The sequence below is a fragment of the Bos indicus genome, chromosome 6 (genome assembly GCF_029378745.1).
Source record: "Bos indicus isolate NIAB-ARS_2022 breed Sahiwal x Tharparkar chromosome 6, NIAB-ARS_B.indTharparkar_mat_pri_1.0, whole genome shotgun sequence".
NCBI lineage: Eukaryota > Metazoa > Chordata > Mammalia > Artiodactyla > Bovidae > Bos > Bos indicus.
The window spans coordinates 4481742-4502907 of NC_091765.1; the positions used below are offsets into that span (position 1 = coordinate 4481742).

Genomic DNA, 21166 nt, shown 5'->3' on the forward strand with positions numbered 1-21166 from the left:
CTAGAACTATGTAGATTAGCAATACATTCTAACAAAACACAAATTATTAAACAACTTCCGTTGTTTTAAGAATTCCTGGAGGAAGAAAAAAGTTCTTGTTTTTCTTTCAACCTCCTGAAAAATGGTATTTATATCAGTCTAGACAGCATCCATCACCCCACTCCAGTCCTCTTGCCTGGAAAATCCCATGGACAGAGGAGCCTGGAAGGCTGCAGTCCATGGGATTGCTAAGAGTCGGGTACGACAGAGCGACTTCACTTTCACTTTTCACTTTCATTCATTGGAGAAAGAAATGGCAACCCACTCCAGTGTTCTTGCCTGGAGAATCCCAGGGACGGGGGGAATCTGGTGGGCTGCCATCTATGGGGTTGCACAGAGTCGGATACGACTGAAGCAACTTAGCAGCAGCAGCAGCAGACAGCATCCATAGACTAGATGACATCTTATTAGGAAGTTTCTAGTCTTAATTATATACACATTTAACACCATAAACTTACTTTACTTTTCTAACCTTACAACCATATTACATAGTAATGCAGGGAAGTGAGTTACTAGTAGAATCATCAAATGAACATCACTGAAGCAACGAACGAGATACAGAGGAAGTACAGTCTTGTAGCGTTGGAAGTGAACTTGTCCTATCTGTATAGAGGACTCATTCGATAAGGAGCAAGCAGTCGTATTGTGTGTGGGCTTTGATATCACAACAAGATGAGATATGTTCTGTCACCATTTTTGGCAGCCATTTTATTTAACTCATCACAAGGCAAAGGTCTTCAGAATAGAGAGAGTATCTTTTATATAATCTGACAAAGTGTAGTATATGTAAGAGTACCATGGATTTATGAGTAAGGATGATGATCTGGTTGGCAAATCTAAGAGTCTCTTATTTCTTCCACTTCCTCACGCCATGGTGAAAGCACCAAATTGTACTGAATGTCAAGAAAGCAGAGCACTCTCTCCACCTTGTGGACTTCCCTGGTGGCTCAGTGGTAAAGAATCCACCTGGCCAGTGCAGGAGACGTGGGTTTGATCCCTGGTTCAGGGAGATCCTCTGGAGAAGCAAATGGCAACCAACCCCAGTATTCTTGCCCAGGAAATCCCGTGGGTGAGAAACTTGGCAGGCTACAGTGCATGGAGTCACAAAGAGTCAGACATGTCTTAGCGACTAAACAACAACACTCTACCCTGTGGTGGGTTAATGGATGTTTTATTGGAGAATAAATGTAACTGTAGCTAGGCCAGGGCATGGTATGCTGAACAAGTACAGAGCAGAACAGTACCACAGATCTAATGGTAACGAATCTGCATGGATTCCCACCTCTCCTGTAAGGGACATGGTTATATAGCAGAAATATATTACTCAGAATGTCATCCAAGATCATCAGCTGCAGCTTTTGAAAAATGCAGATTTTCAGTTCCAACCCCCACATATACTGATTCAGGATCCTTGGAACAATGCCCAGAGATGGGCATATATGCTGCCTCTCCAGGTGATTCTGACACTTCCTAAAGTTTGAGCTTTATTGATGGAGCATATATTTGACTGAAGCAGAGCCATGATTAGTCAGGTGGGAGGGAGGGTCTGTAATATCAAAAACCTTCTTAGGTAACAATGAGAATTGAATAACATAAACACCATCATGGAAAAAAGACAGAGATTCTGGAAAAAATGCATATATGCTAGAAAATCAGAATAATGTTATTTAGTGAGGCCTTTAAAAATGAACTTCTACCTTGTGAGTGCATTTGAAATGATTGTAATAATTGCAGAGAAATACATATGTGGCAACTCTTAGGTCAACAGTGTGCTTATCTTATAACACAGGCTCTGCAGGATGCCTTGAAAGTGGATTGTTCTTCATCTCCTGAGGACCGTTTGGGGAAGTCTGAAATGGAGTGCAGCTGTGAGGAGATGCGAACAGAAATGGAAGTTCTCAAACAGCAGGTGAGAAGTTGAAAGTGGAGCAATCTTGAGGAGAACTTAGGGCCTGTTGTTCATGTGCTGCTTTAGACATTTCTAGAAATCCTGCTTTTCACATTGTGTCAAAGGTTTTTGCATGTATTTAATTATAATTACCTAATTTTAAAGCTTTATGGGAAAATTTAGATCAACTAGTCCAACTCTCACACTTTATAAAAGAGAAAATTGAATTTCAGATGGGTTGAGTGGCTTGCCCAAGAGCACACAACTTAAAAGAAGGGCATGCTAATTAACCTTTCACTGAAATTCTATTAGTGCTGGTTTCAGAGATTTTCACGCAGACACAATTTATTTCGAAGACACTATTAACCCAAACTCTGGACCTTTTCAGAAAATGGTAGCAGCTGGGGTGCTCCTCCATAGCCGCAGACCTTCCAGGCTTTGGAACAATGAGGGCAGTTTTAAAGGGAATACTCTGCACTGATCACAGAGGAGGCACATCTGTTTATCTACTCCCACATATGGATGGCACTGCCTGGGAATTTACTGACGAGTTATGGCTTCCTCCTTTCCACCCACCCTGCTTCACTCACTGTTGCCAAGTACACAGCAAGAGTCAAGGATGCTCTAATAAGCTCCTGCATGCATCAGGGGCACAGGGCTATGGCACATAGCACTGCCTAAACTACCGGAGCCTAGATTCAGTTCATCTAGCTGGAACTGGGGAGGAGGCAATGGCACCCCACTCCAGTACTCTCGCCTGGAAAATCCCATGGACGGAGGAGCCTGGTAGGCTGGAGTCCATGGGGTCGCTGAGGGTCGGACATGACTGAGCAACTTCACTTTCACTTTTCACTTTCCTACATTGAAGAAGGAAATGGCAACCCACTCCAGTGTTCCTGCCTGGAGAATCCCAGGGACGGGGGAGCCTGGTGGGCTGCTGTCTATGGGGTCGCACAGAGTCAGACACAACTGAAGCGACTTAGCAGCAGCAGCTGGAACTGGCTTAGCCACGGGGCCACTCAAGCATATCACATCTCTTTTCCTATGAGAGGTAAAATGAACTAATATAGGTAAAAGGCTGGAACAGTTCAAGGTGATATTGATAAATACAGGAATTCCAATCCTCGAAGCACACATTGTTGGTGATATATTAACAATGGCAGGTTGCAGGGCAGGATGTCATAGAATGAAGAGTGGATATGTATGATTTTCTGCTGTCCCTGGGAGTAACTTTTTGGCTGTTTTTCTCTGAGCAAGTGCCAATTACAAGGAAATCTTGATGCAATACATAGAGAAATTGAGCAACTGTGATATTGTTATTCACGTTACTCTTATTACTTCACAGAATGTAACCTATTTATAAATCTAAACTATCCAGAGCATTTGACGTAAAACTGGATCTTTTTCTTCTATCAACTCCATTTGAATAATCTGCTTCATTACATTCAGGATCAAATACACAGCTTAAAAATAAACCCATGGAGAGAATAAGGGTACACTCAGAGTGTTAAAACTCTGCTAGATTCTCAACCTCTGAAGTATCATTGGCACAAGCCAGGATTCCTCTGAATAAAGGACTGCTTATGTTCAGACACTCGAGTCATCTTCATTGCTCTCACATAATGTAAATTTCACGCAGGAGAGTTGCTCTTACGTGCAGTGTTTACAGCAATGGTTTAGTTTGTATTTGATAGAGACAGTGGCAAGTATTCTTTTTTCATAACCCCCAAGAGTAGACCAGAATTAATCTCCTTCATTTTTGGCCCTTTTGATAGCTTTCTGCGTTCATATTTTAACTGTGCACATTTCTAACTGGATACCTACCATCATTATACCACCAAGTGCTGCATGAAACTCCAGAGGATTTAAATTCACAAAGAAACTGAGCTTGAATTGGCCACCTAAGTGATGACATCACTATAAGTGTGTTCTGGTCTAATCAATGGGCTTCTCCCACTTTAGTTGCCTCTGGTAATTGTTTATTAATTATACATTGATTAAACTGTATCTGTGCCTAAGACTGCTACTCTCAACAAAAAAAAGCCAACACCAGAAAACAAAATGTCAGCTTGACTGCGTGTAGTTCTTTTGCAATGCTTCTGATGAAAAAAGGCTTGAAATTAAATATGTATATCTGCATATAGAGCTATATAAAATGTTTCATTTTTTCCTCTCTTGCCTATTACTCTTTGTTCTATTATTATTAACATAAAATTGATAACACTTTAGTTAAAATTTGTTGCACTGTTGGTGATGATGGTGCAATGTGGTTTAACGTTAATAGACAAACATCTAACTGGTAGGTTCTCATGTAAGTTATAATTTAAATCTAGTTTTAGAGGAATTCCTTTGCTTCACTCCTTAAGCTTCATTTGTTTTCATAACTCCACATTCTAGTCTTCAAGCCACCAATCAACACCATGCCAATTAAAACAAACAATAATTAAATCTGTTCTGGGGCAGGGTTGTTTTGATTACTTTTCTACAATATTTGGAGTACCTCTCAAGAGGCATTCCACTAAAATATTCCTCTTTTTTTATGATATGTGCCCACAGTTACTTATAAAGGGCAACTCTGGTGAATGTCCTTTAACAAACATCCCTTGCTTTCCCACATACATGAGCCTTTCATTTTTAACTTGTGCTCAACTTATAATTTCTGTTTAGAAACTTTGACATGTCAGTATTCAGTGGCTTCGCTTAGCTATTGTCAGTAAACTGACTGAAGAACTTCAAGCAATATTTATATGTCAAAGCCTTGTTTTAGAGATGAATGATTTGTTCCAAAACAGTGACACTTAACATTGATGGAGTCGGGGCGGGGGGGGGGGGGGGTCAAGGTTTCCTCACAGTCACGTAATATGCAATAGAAATATTGGTGAAAGGATTTTTTTCAAAATATCCATGAATTTACTTATGAATTACTGCTCAATGAGAAAAAAGTTGAGGAAGTGCCATTCTAAACAAACTAAAAGACAAAATTATAGTCACAGGTATCAAGATGGAGTCCCACCATAAAGAAATATTCATGAAAAGAGGACATCCATGTCAGATTGGACAAACCCAGACAGCATCTCTTCTGAACTCATTTAAATGGCTTAAGAGAAAAGGAAGCTAGCAGTAACAGCATGTTAATATTTCCTAGGTGCAAATATATGAAGAAGACTTCAAAAAGGAGCGATCAGACCGAGAAAGACTTAAGCAAGAAAAAGAGGAGCTACAGCAAATTATTCAGACTTCTCAATCCCAGTTGAACAGGCTGAATTCTCAGGTATAAGTTCAAATAACCTTTGCCAGCATATATGTATTTTATATTTATTTTCTCATTAAAAAATCAAGATATTTCGGCTTCTGTTAATGGCCATTTTTTTTTTTTTTTTTTTTGAGAAATTAGCATCTGGGATGAAATCATTTGTAAACAATTTTGTAAAGAGATGAAAATGACTGGCGATTCCTTTGAACTTAAGTATATTAAAGAGTTATCCAAGAAATTGGATTCCAAAGTCTTTTACAAAATCCAATTCTTTTGATCTTTTTTCTCATAATATTTATCTTGGTAGAATGAGAGTTGGAACTAAATAACACTTAAATTCAAAGACGAAATACTCCAATACATTAAAGTTGTTTCTAAATTCTTACCATTTTTCTTTGAAGGACTACATTGGAATGTTCCTATCTTCCAAAAACATGCATAATGAATGTCGTTTATATATCTAGTGAGACCAAGAATTTTGTTCAGTGGGTTCCCAGATTTAATGTAACTGGAGCGCTCTCAAGGAAGCCAGATAATATAAGCCACTTTATTAGAACAGAATATTAACTGTAAGCATGCTAAAATTAAGTGCAATAGAATTTATTAAACACAGACTCAAGAAGTTGCCATAATGGGTAAATATTGATGTTAATGAGGGAAATATAGCTAACACAATTTAGGCTTAAGATAAGAAAAGAGAAGTCGCTCAGTCGTGTCCGACTCCTAGCAACCGCATGGACTGCAGCCTACCAGGCTCCTCCATCCATGGGATTCTCCAGGCAAGAGTACTGGAGTGGGGTGCCATTGCCTTCTCCGTAAGATAATAAAAGGAACCACTAAATTTTTAATTTGCAAAATTGTGTAATGTGTTTCAATAGATAGGAAATTGTTGTGAGACATGCTGTGACAGCTCTGTAAGTTCAAAATTCTTAGTCTCAGAGGAGATTTTAAACTTTTTGTCATACTCTTCTTCCTAATACAAAATAGATTGTGAATTAAATTCTTTGTTTCTTCTTTGACATCTTTTTTAAGGATTAACTTTAAATTCCTAATTTCACATGGAAAATTATTTGGAACAACCATTTCCTTTCTAAGAAATTGGAAGGAATAAAATAATGGTAAAAACATAATAAAATGCTTTTTCTAAAAGTAATTCATGCAACCTACTTTTATAACAGTGGGTGAGAAATGTTCTGATTATTCTTAGAAAATTGCTCTCAATTTTTATGTCTTACATGCAGTACTGTCTTAATTTCTTTGAACTTGTCACTGCACAAATCATTTTACTACCTGACATATTTTAATTTTATTCATTCTACTACATTAAATCAGATTGATGATAAGTATTTACCTAGATTGGCAATGTTCTTCCCATTATAGAAACTCTAGTACAGCTAGAAACACACAATCATCTATTTGTGTTATAGACTATAATCCACAGTAACTTTCTGTGTCATCTGTAATTTTTGTTTGATATCAACAAAATGAATGTGTTGTTTAATCACAGTGCTGTATAACTGTGCTTATGAACTAAAGGAGGATGTTAGTAATATGTTAAAACTATCAAAATTTTCTTTATAATGATAGTACAAGCATTTATTCTTCAAAAGTCTCATTTACTGAGGTAAAAGTATGATAGAATTCACAAAATGTAATAGATGATGTAACAATCTGTGTTAAATGTATTAACAGCAGATTAAATGCCATTATGGCATTATATTATATAATAGAGTACTTATTTGAGTAGTATATTACCTGTGGTCCAAATGGACCACTTGACCAAAGGAATTTTTAGGTCAAATCCATCTGTTTTGACCTAGTTGCTTACATACCAGAGTGTATTCCTCCTATCTCTGAGGATGGTGATTCCTCCTATCAACTCCTATTGAAAGGTTGTTGTTGAATCACACGAAGACACCGGGATTCTTGGCCCCCGGAGGAGAAGAATTCAATCTGGGACCAGAGATGAGGCTTGATCGCTCAGAGCTTTTGTATAATAAAGTTTTATTAAAGTATAAAGGAGATAGAGAAAGCTTCTGACATAGGCATCAGAAGGGGGCAGAAAGAGTACCTGCTTGCTAGTGTTAACAATGAAGTTATATAATCCAAAGAATGTCTGGAGGTTGTAAAGACCTCATCAGACCTACTCCCATAATTTACATTTTAAGATAACAGAATTAGCCAGAAGGTTTAATCCAGAGACTGTCCTCAGGCAGGATACATTATTGTTATATAATCCTAGGGAATGTGGAGAAAGAAAAAAAGTTTGTCCTTTCTTCCTCCTTGAGAATTCCAGACCCCTCTCTCCTTGGGAACCCCTAGACTCCTTATCAACCTGCCTAGGAACTGACTCTCTCACTATCACTGCCTCCTATCATTTAAGGCAATGACTGGTAAAAATAGTGTGGCAAAGTGAAAGATGCTTAGGAGAAATCTAAGGATAAAAAAGTCTGATGTTCATGCCTGCTTTAACAGTTGGTGAGGACCTTGAGTAAATATTGAACTTTTTCCTGTACTTCCTTTTCTTCATCTGTAAAATGACAAAATTGAATTAGATGATCTCTAAAGTGTTTCATGTAATTCCAAAACTTCTGTCTCTAAAATAAGTTGGTTAACTTCTCTCACCATATGCGTGCTAAGTCGCTTCACTTGTGTCCAATTCTTTGTGCCCCTCTGGACTGTAGCCCTCCAGGCTCCTCTGTCCATGTCTTCTCGAGGCAAGAATACTAGAGTGGATTGCCACGATTTCCTCCAGGGAATCTTCCCAACCCAAAGATCAAACCCGAGTCTCTTAAGCCTCCTGCATACGCAGGCAGGTTCTTTACCACCACCATGCTGCTGCTGCTGCTAAGTCACTTCAGTCGTGTCCGACTCTGTATGACCCCATAGATGGCAGCCCACCAGGCCCCGCCGTCCCTGGGATTCTCCAGGCAAGAACACTGAAATGGATTGCCATTTCCTCCTCCAATGCCTGAAAGTGAAAAGTGAAAGTGAAGTCGCTCACCACCACCATACTCACCTGTAAAATATAATGATACTTGCCTCATGACTTCACAAGGTTATTCTCAGGATTAAGTGAAAAAAACAAAATCTATTCAAAAACATCCAGCCCAAGTCATGGCTCACAGGTATTTCATAAATAGTTTATTGGAAGGGAGAATTTATAATAGTTTCATTTAGTTTTATAATTAGCCTGCCACATTCAGCACCTCGTGATATCTAATTTTGATGCTTTCTTTCTGCAAGACATTTTGCTATATGCTTTGAAGGAACTAAAAAATAATCCACGCTACGAAAAGGCCCACAGTATAGTGAGGGGAACCTGTATAATCTATCCTCGTTGTTTGCAGGTTCCAATTTTGTGAATTCACCTACTCGCTAAAATATATTTGTCACCCCCAAAATCAATTCTTGGACCACATTTAAGTTCATTTGTGAACTTGCGCAGAGCAGCAAAATACTTGACCTCCTAACACACTTATTCCCAGTGGAAGTCCAAAAGGTGACGCTGCCTTCTTCTTTCAGCTCTCGTTCTATAAAAAGTATTCTTTTCATGGTCTATTTAGTGCCACATTTTTCACATTTTTGAGCTTTTTGTTGGGGATCTCATTTTTTAATGGCCCTCAAGCTAGTGCTGAAGTGCTATCCAGTGTTCCTAAGGGCAGGAAGGCTGCAAACTGCCTACTGGAGAAAAGATATGTGTCAGATAAGCTTCATTCAGGGATGAATATAGCGCTATTGTTTACGGATCTATAGTACTTACTAAACTTCATGGCAAATAGATGGGGAAACAATGGAAACAGTGACAGACTTTATTTTCTTCACCTCCAAAATCACTCTGGATGGTGACTGCAGCCATGAAATTCAAAGACGCTTGCTCCTTGGAAGAAAAGCAATGACAAACCTAGACAGCATATTAAAAAGCAGAGACATTATTTTGCCTACAAAGGTCCATATAGTCAAAGCCATGGTTTTTCCAGTAGTCATGTACAGATGTGAGAGCTGGACAATAAAAAAGTCTGAGTGCCAAAGAACTGATGCCTTTGAACTGTGATGCTGGGAAGACTCTTGAGAATCCCTTGGACAGCAAGTATTGACAGTGGTCAATACTGAAGGAAATCAACCCTGAATATTCATTGGAAGGACTGATGCCGAAGCTGAAGCCCCAATACTTCAGCCACCTGATGTGAAGAGTTGGCTCATTGGAAAAGGGCTCTGATGCTGGGAAAGATAGAAGGCAGAAGGAAAAGGGGATGACAGAGGATGATATGGTTGGATGGCATCACTGACTCAATGATATGAGTTTGAGCAAGCTCCAGGAGATGGTGAAGGGCAGGGAAGCCTGGTGTGCTGCAGTCCATGAGGTCACAAAGAGTCAGACACTACTGAGTGACTGAACACCAAATAAGGTATCTTTAACAGAAACACACATAAAACAAGATTATGTATTGATTGATTAACAAAAATGGCATGACCAGTGGCTGGTAGGAACCTAAGCCTGCATTTCCCTGGGAGCAGTGATTCAGTATTTGCTACTTCAGTGTTCATGCTTACTTTATAGAATATAACTACTGTGAATCAGGAGAATTGACTGAACATAGTGCACACTGGAGTACAAAAAGTACATGTAATAAATGTGAGACCCTATATGGGAGGACCAAAGGAGAGAATCCTTAATTCAGTTTTCTGTTGATGAGCAGGGCTGTGGATTAAAGATTTACTGAGCATGGCCCTGCCCATCAGAACAAGACCCAGGTTCCCCCTCAGTCAGTCTCTCCCATCAGGAAGCTTCCATAAGCCTCTTATCCTTCTCCATCAGAGGGCAGACAGACTTAAAACCACAATCACAGAAAACTAACCAATCTGATCACATGGACCACAGCCTTGTCTAACTCAATGAAACTATGAGCCATGCCATGTAGGGCCACCCAAGACGGGCGGGTCATGGTGGAGAGGGCTGACAAAATGTGGTCCACTGGAGAAGGGAATGGCAAACCACTTCAGTATTCTTGCCTTGAGAACCCCATGAACAGTATGAAAAGGCAAAGAGATAGGACACTGAAAGATGAACTCCCCAGGTTGGTAGATGCCCAATATGCTACTGGAGATCAGTGGAGAAATAACTCCAGAAAGAATGAAGGGATGGAGCCAAAGCAAAAACAACACCCAGTTGTGGACATGACTGGTGATGGAAGTAAAGTCCGACGCTGTAGAAAGCAATATTGCATAGGAATCTGGAATGTTAGGTCCATAAATTAAGGCAAATTAGAAGTGGTCAAACAGGAGATGACAAGAGTGAACATCAACATTTTAGAAATCAGCAAACTAAAATGGAATGGAATGAGTAAATTTAACTCAGATGACCATTATATCTACTACTGTGGGCAAGAATCCCTTAGAAGAAATGGAGTATCCATCATAGTCAACAAAAGAGTCCAAAATGCAGTACTTGGATGCAATCTCAAAAATGACAGAATGATCTCTGTTCATTTTCAAGGCAAATTATTCAATATCACAGTAATCCAAGTCTATGCCCTGACCAGTAATGCTGAAGAAGCTGAAGTTGAATGGTTCTATGATGACCTACAAGACCTTCTAGAATTAATACCCCCCGAAAAATGTCCTTTTCATTATAGGGGACTGGAATGCAAAGGTAGGAAGTCAAGAAACACCTGGAGTAACAGGCAAATTTGGCCTTGGAGTAGAGAATGAAGCAGGGCAAAGGCTAATAGAGTTTTGCCAAGAGAACACACTGGTCATAGCAAACACCCTCTTCCAACAACACAAGAGAAGACTCTACACATGGGCATCACCAGATTGTCAATACTGAAATCGGATTGATTATATTCTTTGCAGCTAAAGATGGAGAAGCTCAATACAGTCAGCAAAAACAAGACTGGGAGCTGACTGTGGTTCAGATCATGTACTCCTTATTGCCAAATTCAGACTTGAAGAAAGTAGGGAAAACCACTAGACCATTCAGGTATGACCTAAATCAAATCCCTTACGATTATACAGTGGAAGTGAGAAATAGAATCAAGGGACTAGATCTGATAGAGTGCCTGATGAACTATGGACGGAGGTTCGTGACATTGTACAGGAGCCAGGGATCAAGACCATCCCCAAGAAAAAGAAATGCAAAAAGGCAAAATGGTTGTCTGAGGAGGCCTTACAAATAGCTGAGAAAAGAGAAGTGAAAGGCAAAGGAGAAGAGGAAAGATATGCCCATTTGAATGCAGAGTTCCAAAGAAAAACAAGAGTGAAGAAAGCCTTCCTCAGTGATCAATGCAAAGAAAGAGAGGAAAACAATAGAATGGGGAAAACTAGAGATCTCTTCAAGAAAATTAGAGATACAAAGGGAACATTTCATGCAAAATGGGGACAATAAAGGGCAGAAATGTTATGGATCTAACAGAAGCAGAAGATATTAAGAGGTGGCAAGAATATACAGAAGAACTATACAAAAAAGATCTTCACAACCCAGATAATCACAATGGTGTGATCACTCACCTAGAGCCAGACATCCTGGAATGCAAAGTCAAGTGGGCCTTAGAAACCATCACTATGAACAAAGCTAGCAGAGGTGATGGAATCCAGTTGAGCTATTTCAAATCTTAAAAGATGATGTTGTGAAAGTGCTGCACTCAATATGCCAGCAAATTTGGAAAACACAACAGTGGCCACAGGACTGGAAAAGGGCAGCTTCCATTCCAATCCCCAAAAAAGGCAATACCAAAGAAATTCAAACTACCAAACAACTGCACAGATCTCACACGCTAGCAAAGTAATACTCAAAATTCTCCAAGCCAGGCTTCAACAGTACATGAACCAAGAACTTCCAGATGTTCAAGCTGGATTTAGAAGAGGCAGAGGAACCAGAGATCAAATTGCCAACATCCACTGGATCATAGACAAAGCAAGAGAGTTCCAGAAAAACATCTATTTCTGCTTTATTGACTATGCCAAAGCCTTTGACTATGTGGATCACAATAAACTGTGGAAAATTCTGAAAAACGTGGGAATACCAGGCCACCTGACCTGCTTCCTGAGAAATCTGTATGCACGTCAAGAAGCAACAATTAGACCTGGACATGGAACAACAGACTGGTTCCAAATAGGAAAAGGAGTACATCAAGGCTGTATATTGTCACCCTGCTTATTTAACTGATATGCAGAGTACATCATGAGAAACACTGGGCTGGATGAAGCACAAGCTGGAATGAAGATTGCTGGGAGAAATATCAATATCCTCAGATATGCAGATGACACCACCCTTATGGCAGAAAGCAAAGAAGAACTAAAGAGTCTCTTGATGAAAGTGAAAGAGGAGAGTGAAAAATTTGGATTTAAACTCAACATTCAGAAAAATAAGATCATGGCATCTGGTCCCATCACTTCATGGCAAACAGATGGGGAAACAATGGAAACGGTGACAGACTTTATTTTGGGGGGATCCAAAATCATTGTGGATGGTGACTGCAGCCATGAAATTTAAAGACGCTTGATCCTTGGAAGAAAAGCTATGACCAACCTAGAGAGCATATTAAAAAGCAGAGACGTTACTTTGCCGACAAAGTCCACCTAGTCAAAGCTATGGTTTTTCCAGTAGTCATGTATGGATGTGAGAGTTGGACTATAAAGAAAGCTGAGCACCAACGTATAGATGCTTTTGTACTATGGTGTTGGAGAAGACTCTTGAGAGTCCCTTGGACTGCAAAGAGATCCAACCAGTCCATCCTAAAGATCAGTCCTGGGTATTCATTGGAAGGACTGATGTTGAAGCTGAAACCAATACTTTGGCCACCTGATATGAAGAACTGACTCATTTGAAAAGACCCTGATGTTGGGAAAGATTGAAGGTGGGAGGAGAAGGGGATGACAGAGGATGAGATGGTTGGATGGCATCATTGACTCAACGGACATGAGTTTGAGTAAACTCCAGGAGTTGGTGATGGACAGGGAGGCCTGGAATGCTGCAGTCCATGGGATTGCAAAGAGTCGGACATGACTGAGAGACTGAACTGAACTGAAAGGAGAGAATAATTCCATAGGTGGGACTTGGAAAGGATTCATATGGCTCAGATGGTGAAGAATCCATCTGCAATGCAGGAGACCTGGGTTCAGTCCCTGGGTTTGGAAGATCCTCTCAAGAAGGGAATGGCTACCCATTCCAGTATTCTTTCCTGGAAAATTCCAGGGATAGAGGAGCCTGGTGGGCTTTAGTCCATGAAATCACAAAGAATTGGACATAACTGAGTGGCTAACACTTTCACTTTCACTTCAGGGATGACAACAGCATGACTAAAGAGTGCAAGAAAAACCAGCTTTCCTTAGATGCGTCAGATGTTGGGGGAACTCAGGGGAGATGACTCCGCCAGATGAAGTATACCAGTGTGACTTTGAACAAGTTACTCAGCATCTCATACCTCAGTGACCTCTTCTGCAAAATAGGAATATAAATTTTAAGTACCATTTAGAGGTATTGGAGGCTTGAATGTGAGTTATTAAGTATAAAGCACTTAGATCAGTGTCTGGCATGTATTAAGTGCATGTGCAACTTCTAAAATTTATTGTGGAAACTTTTGACTATACAATTGACTGTACAATTACATTCAATAAGCAGTAGAAGCTATTTATATACCCACATCTATGTCTATATCTACATTCACACCTAGATCCAAATACATCAACCTAAAACAGAATTGCAGTGGTCACAATAATTTGGAATAACAATTTTAAAATACCCAACTTTGCAAACTTCATTTGAAAATTTCACAATAGAACCAATTTATGCCTGGAAAATCCAAAACTCAACTATTTTTATTGGTATTATTGTTAGGGCTTCACCCCTTGGATTTCTGAGCAGATCCCTGCCAACTGGGCCAGGAGTTGCTGTTTCTGATACACAAATGCTTTTGTCTTGTCCACAGATAAAAGCCTGTCAGATGGAGAAAGAAAAACTAGAGAGGCAATTAAAACAGGTATGTTGATCCTTACTCACAACTTCTTGTCATGTTAGAAGGGCCGACTCTGAGTTTTACTCACATTTATTCCCAAATGCAGCAGTTTCTCGTGGTCCCAATTAAAGGCAAATTCAAGTTCTGCTACAGAGGGCCTAGGACAACTCATGCTTTTCATTATCAATTAAAATGTCAGTGGAGAGATAATACTTAGGTACCAAGGCCTCTCGACCCCAACACTCAAGAAAAGCACGTGCTTTACAGAATAGGTTTCAACAGGAGCACACGTCTTAGTGTGTGTTCATGCAGGTAGAAATTTCTTCATAGAGTACAAATACCTGAGAAATATATTTCCTTGATAGTTCATACAGTTGCTTACAAAACAGTTGAAAACAACATCAAAGATGTCTTCTGCCTTCTTTTGAGAAAGAATATCTTCTTGGGCATTAGAGCATTCCATTCCATTGGTTCTCTAGTAGACTTAGGAATGAATATTATTTCTCTTAATTCCTCATTTCCTCTCTGGACATTAGTTATATTGGAGTCTCTGGCTGCAGTTTAAGAAAATTTGTTTTATGACTTAAAGATTGGTTCTTCTTAAGTGAGGACTCTGTGAAGATAACTCAGAAACATAAAGTTAACTCTATATACGTTTTCAGGTATTTTTAGTATCTTCAACATGGAAAAACAACTATAGTTTCACTTTGAATAAAATTTGGCCTATGGCTTCATCTGTCTCAGTATCTGCATTGACAGACCTCCTATCTTGAATTTAGATTATGCCAGATTTAGGCTAAACCTTAAGATTTCAACCAAACCTCGGGGTTTTATAAAGCAAGGGTCAGTGTGACTCCCCAGTTGCACCTGCTTTCGGTAAACTAACAGCATTCTTCTCCTCAGATGTGTTTCCCAACCTGTAACTGCGGCTGGAATTTCCACCTGAGGGATCCATACCTACTGATGGACCCTGGGGCTGTGCAGAACCTACAGAAGCACCCAGTAAGTAAAAGCCTCCATTCCAACCATCAAGTTCTATGTCTCTGCTGCTAAGTTGCTGCTAAGTCGCTTCAGTCGTGTCCAACTCTGTGCGACCCCATAGACGGCAGCCCACCAGGCTCCCCCGTCCCTGGGATTCTCCAGGCAAGAACACTGGCGTGGGTTGCCATTTCCTCCAATGCATGAAAGTGAAAGTGAAGTCACTCAGTCACGTCCAACTCTTCGCGACCCCATGGACTGCAGCCCACCAGGCTCCTCCGTCCATGGGACTTTCCAGGCAAAAGCACTGGAGTGGGGCGCCATTGCCTTCTCCGACTAATACTCTCTTTTGATAGAAATGATGTCTGTCTCTGGGATACTGGCACATATTATTTTCTACAAAAAGAGCCTCTATTTATCTTAGCCTCTGATTTGCAGAGTTACAGTGGTCAATGTACACTCTAAGTATCTTTGAAACTCTGCATATACAGGACATATAGATATGAATACATTCACTGAAAGGTATCAAATTGAGCTAAAATTCCATGAACAAACATACCATTTGATATGGGTCATTTTTAATGACACACCTGACTCTACCAAAGAAGACATTTCTGTGTATAAAGAAAAGCAAAGTGAACACAATAAAACAGTCTGGGAGATGCCTTTTTCAGTTGTAAATTTATATTCAACTACTGTGAATATGGTTACATCTGTGCAAAATAGTCTTTGACATTTTCCAATTGAAAGGGTATTCTTAAAGGATTCAAGAAAAAGTGACCCACTTAAGTTGCTTTCTATGTCTGTGTCTACCCAGGCAAAATGAAGTGAACAGTGAAGCAATTATTTGTGAGTGGAATTGATTTGAACAGTCAACCTGAATAAGTCAGACCCAAAACACCCTCCCTTTCCTTCTCAATGGCAGTATTCCACCCACCCTCCCCCATGGTCTGGAAATTTGTCTCTATTCTCTATTTCGCCTACATAGACAGAATCATTATGCAGGAAATAAATCATGCGTTTTTCTTCATTTTGGATTAGCTCAGACAATCTCTTTTCCCTTAATTATTATTAACCATATTTCTGATTATGCAAAGAATCTGAAATTTTAACTGGGCTTTTCCTAGGAGAACAGTAAAGGAGTTCAGAGTTGCCTGAAACTTCTCACACTTTTTGTATTTGAGGCTTTTGACTCAAAAGCCCTTTTCCAAATCAGGAGATAATTACTGTTTGGGTGGTGGAAGGATGTCAGAATTTAATGAGCATCTCTTATTTGACCCTGGTGTGACACAGTGCACAGATGAGAATTTGGTTCTTTTTGTGTTGCTGATGATCGCTGCTTCTGTCTGCTCTCCCCCCTCCATTTTTTTTTTTCTTTACCTGTTTACTTACTTTTTTCTTTTCATTAGAAACATTTCTGGGAATCTCCAAACACAACTATCATTCTAATTTTTTTTTTCAGAATATAGAAGGAAATTAATATTGTGGGAAACATAAAGAGATAAAAATTTACTAAGGAGTTTAGTTGTCTACAGGTTAGGGAATTGGGGGGAAATGCTCTTGTGGAAGGTTAACTAGAAAACCAATGAGTCATTCAAATTTTCCTGGAAGTAAAAATGACTGTATACTTCAAATCTTCAGGAAGACAGAAATTCACCTACTACAAAAGCACATGAGTCTTTTCCTATCAATTACAAGCAATAAGGCAGTCCAGATCACATAAAATCATCACAAAATAAAGGTCTGTATTTGAAACCAGATTCCAAGTCATGTAATGGCTACATTTTCAAGCAGTATTCAGTTAAACAAAATCTCAGTATAAGGATAAAAATTACAGAAACTCATAGAGTTCATTTAAAAATAATATTTCATGTTTCATGCTTATTTCTAAGCCTGAATTAAAGCCCATGCAATAGTGTTTGTAAAATTATGATATATTCACCTTCTTTTGGCAGCTGCCCTGGAATATAAAACTGAGGCTCACGTCACTTATCCAGTGTTATTTGAGACATTTAAAAATAAATGAGGAGATGAAAAACAGAGATGATCTCATATCCTCTCTTAGTTTTTTCATGGACCAAGAGGAGCCAAGAGCCTAGGTGTCTGAGTGAGGGTAAAGTGGAGTCAGACTGCACCAGATCCAGTATTTCTTAGCATCTTGTCAGGGTGCTTGTCAGGAACTGAAATTTTAGGCTACTTTCAGTGGTCTGGCAGCCCTGTAAAATACTCCCTATTGGCTGGTTGTTAGAGAAAATGTTCCTGAGTTATTTTCAGGTGGTAATTGAATAATAGAACAAAAGCTTTGTGTTCACTGTGTCTTGGGGAGAGAGGTAGAGGAAGCAGGGACCAGCATCTGGAGCAGGAAGACAGACCAACCTCCTGGGTAAAGCTGAGACTACTCTTTTCTAAGTGGGTAAATACAATATTCTGGCCTTGGACCTATATTTTGAAATTCAGGTCTATCGTTTATATTTTGTTTGTCTGTGTTCAGTCGTGTCCGACCTTTGCAACCCCATGGGTTGTAGCCACCAGGTTCCTCTGTCCATGGAATTTTCCCAGCAAGAACACTGGAGTGGGCTGTCATGTCCTCCTCCAGGGGATCTTCCCAACCCAGGGATCAAACCCACATCCTGAACTGGCAGGCAGATTCTTTACTACTTGATCCACCTGGAAAGCCCATCAGTTCAGTTCAGTTGCTCAGTCGTGTCCGACTCTTTGCGACCCCATGAATCGCAGCACGCCAGGCCTCCCTGTCCATCACCAACTCCCGGAGTTCACTCAGAGTCACGTCCATCGAGTCAGTGATGCCATCCAGCCATCTCATCCTCTGCGTCCCCTTCTCCTCCTGCCTTCAATCTTTCCCAGCATCAGGGTCTTTTCAAATGAATCAGGTCTTCACATCAGGTGGCCAAAGTATTGGAGCTTCAGCTTCAACATCAGGCCTTCCAATGAACACCCAGGACTGCCCATAGTTTATATTTATTTCACTGCAATTCATTTGACAGGTTTCCTGAGGTTCAATATCTAGCTGTTCTTAATTGGCGTACATCTAGGAGAAATTCCAAGAGAAGAATCCCAGTGCGCCCTGTCTTCTCACTGCCTCTCTAGTCTAAACTATGTAAGCAATTTAGAACAGTTTCTGCAGAGGAACATACCAAAGGAAAGTTTTTCCCTGCTTTCCCATCCTGAGCCTCCATAAGCCATGCCCTCATGGCTGAGATTTCTTCCTTGAACCAGTGGAAAACATTCAACTTGGACATTTTTGTCTTTTGGTCTTCCTGTTACCTCCTGTGTGAGGGTTTTAAAAAAGAGCATTTGTTGATGATAAATTCTTTTATTTATGGGCTATAGTACGTTTTTACAAATGTGTTTATACTTCTGCACATATTCAAAACACATCTGTTTCAAAAAAAAAAAGTCAGAATCCCAAATTCTGACCAAACACTTAGTGGATGTAGGAGGGGGGTGGGTCAGGAGATGATAACAGTGATCAGGGAGATAAGGGAGCAACAGGTTTGGGTAGCAACTACTTTTGTGTTGCCTGGGTAATAAAGCCACATAGAACAGCTATATTTTTAACAGGCCACCGTGTTTGCCTTGCAGCGCATATTGCTATAATAATGGTTTATTGTTCCACACAGCCAGACGACCAGTGGTATGCTCCTGACCAGTTTCCGCCAGATGTGCAGCACAAGGCAAGTGGTAAGACCACAGCTGGATTGAGAATTCTTTCATGTTTACATTTCAATAGGATCTTTGGGGGGGATGTTTACTCGACATGCATTCACTTGGACTTGGGGAGGACCCACTATAAAGTTGTGTTGCATACGCAACTCTAACATGATGCGCCTGGAGTTAAATCAAACTCCTTTAGAAAAAGAAAATGCTTGAGTGCAGAAATGCATGGATCTCAGTTCTGACTTCTATTCCTATTCCGTCTCAGAGTCAGTATTCCAGCTGGGGTTAGAGATTCCAGCAGAGCTCTGTTATACCAATAACAGCACAAAGTTCTGTGATTCTACTACAAAGTGCAGATGCACATCACTCTTTCAGGCTGAGGTTGCTAGACACATACTTCAAATGTCACTGGCAGACAGACAGACAGACGAAACCAAAAGCTTAGGGCCGTGTTCCCTAATGACTAAATGTCAGACTCCAAGTTTAGGCCAGAGTTGCCCACAACACCCACTCTTAAGTGTGCTTGAAAACAGTAAAAAGTCACTTACAAAGTACTCACAAATAAGAATACTCTTTTGTCTTATTTTTCTCTGGTTTATCACGCTCCTCTTTCTTTTCAGAACCTGCTAGACATTCTGCTTCTTGCTTCTCTGCTCTCATGAGGCCACCCAGAAGTGGGCTGAATAAACTGGGCTATAATCATAATCCCATTTCTGTTCTCATCACACGCAATCAAAACTCAGCAATGTCTGCTACATGCTTAAAAATTGCAACGTGACCCACACCTGGAACTCTTTAAGTAGTTAGTATCCAGATACTGGAATCCATCTAGAAAAGCTGAAAACGAGCCATAGTCCAGTTTCAGGCCATGCTTGAAATGTTTTCTCCTTTAGTTCATATCTGAGGGCACAGAATTCTAGTTTCCAGTACAAGGAGTCCAGTAGGGAGTGGAAGTACGGGCCAGGGATACCATATGTAGTTTCTCCGGTTGGGAACTTCACAAGTCCAGGGGCTTTTCATGGTAGTCTGCATAAACAGAGCTCCCTACAGTTGTGCAGTACACAACCTTGACAGCTGCACACAGAAGCAGTGGGAGTGGCAAAGGCCATAACTAACAGTAGCATTATGTAGAAGAAAGGTAAAGAGTGAGAACTCTGTAATAAAATGTCTATATATTTATCAGAAAACTGTAGTACTTTCTTTTTTCTTTTCTACTACTAATATAACCATTGTCTTTAATGAGGTTCTTGGGTTCAAGTCTTAATGGAGAACTTTTAATTGAAAAGCATGCTATTAACCATAATGGTCGTTGCATAATGTCTATGTTTTTGAAATCCATTATTATACAATAGCTGAGTTGCCACCCAATTATAATTTCCCATTTTATATGATATTGATCTGGAATGAATATTAAACATGTTTTCTCCTGCTGCTGCTGCTGCTGCTAAGTCGCTTCAGCTGTGTCCGACCCTGTGTGACCCCATAGACGGCAGCCCACCAGGCTCCCCTGTCCCTGGGATTCTCTAGGCAAGAACACTGGAGTGGGTTGCCATTTCCTTCTCCAATACATGAAAGTGAAAAGTGAAAGTGAAGTCGCTCAGTCGTGCCCAACTCTTCGCAACTCCATGGATTGCAGCCCACCAGGCTCCTCCATCCATGGGATTTTCCAGGCAAGAGTACTGGAATGGGGTGCCATTGCCTTCTCCATTTTCTCCTGAGTTGGAGTTTAATCACTAGACAAAAAATTATACAGTAGAAAATTCAATAATATCATGAAGCCATTTATATATCACTATTATATTCATCTTGGACAAATATCCTAGAACCTAATAACTATATAAAACAGGAATGAATTGTGATGACCTTCAGAAACTAAATAATATGCAAATATATAATTTTATAGTCAGTGTGTGAGACCAACTGATTTTTGTCTATTTGGTAAGAAATATAGAGCTTTGTGATGTAAAACATGTTGTGTGACATGGTCTACAGATGTAAAATTACAATGAAAAATTAGCCTTTATTATGTAGCAACCTGAGTACTTTTAAAACATTGTTTTAATCTTCACAACAATGCTATAAAGTGACCATTTTACAGATGAGGAAACTGATTAGGAAGATTTAGCCCTGGAATTAGATTTCAGGTACATTAAGACTTCCAAACCTGTGTTTTGAATCACATCCTATAGTGCCCTTGAAAACCTACCTCTCTCGCTATATTAAGCATTTTCTAAAATGATAGATATAAAAATGACAATTGGGGTCTTATCGTGGATAGTTATGGGACTAGTACCTAACCCTCAATAATTTCCTCTTCCTAGGAAGTCATAGCGTGCATTATCTGTGCTTCTCATTCGACATTTAGACTCTCAC

The 21166-nt window shown here is 39.9% G+C and overlaps 1 protein-coding gene across 1 annotated transcript in view; it reads left to right on the forward strand.

The window, feature by feature from the left end:
* Window positions 1-19006, forward strand: part of TNIP3 (TNFAIP3 interacting protein 3) — a 109797-nt gene extending 90791 nt beyond the window's left edge. The window contains exons 9-13 of the mRNA XM_070790986.1: window positions 1829-1948; window positions 5073-5198; window positions 14111-14161; window positions 15041-15139; window positions 18757-19006. Coding sequence (XP_070647087.1) covers window positions 1829-1948; window positions 5073-5198; window positions 14111-14161; window positions 15041-15139; window positions 18757-18954 — 594 coding nt within the window. The 3' untranslated portion in view covers window positions 18955-19006. The remainder of the gene's footprint in view (window positions 1-1828; window positions 1949-5072; window positions 5199-14110; window positions 14162-15040; window positions 15140-18756) is intronic.
* Window positions 19007-21166: the final 2160 nt, after the last annotated feature.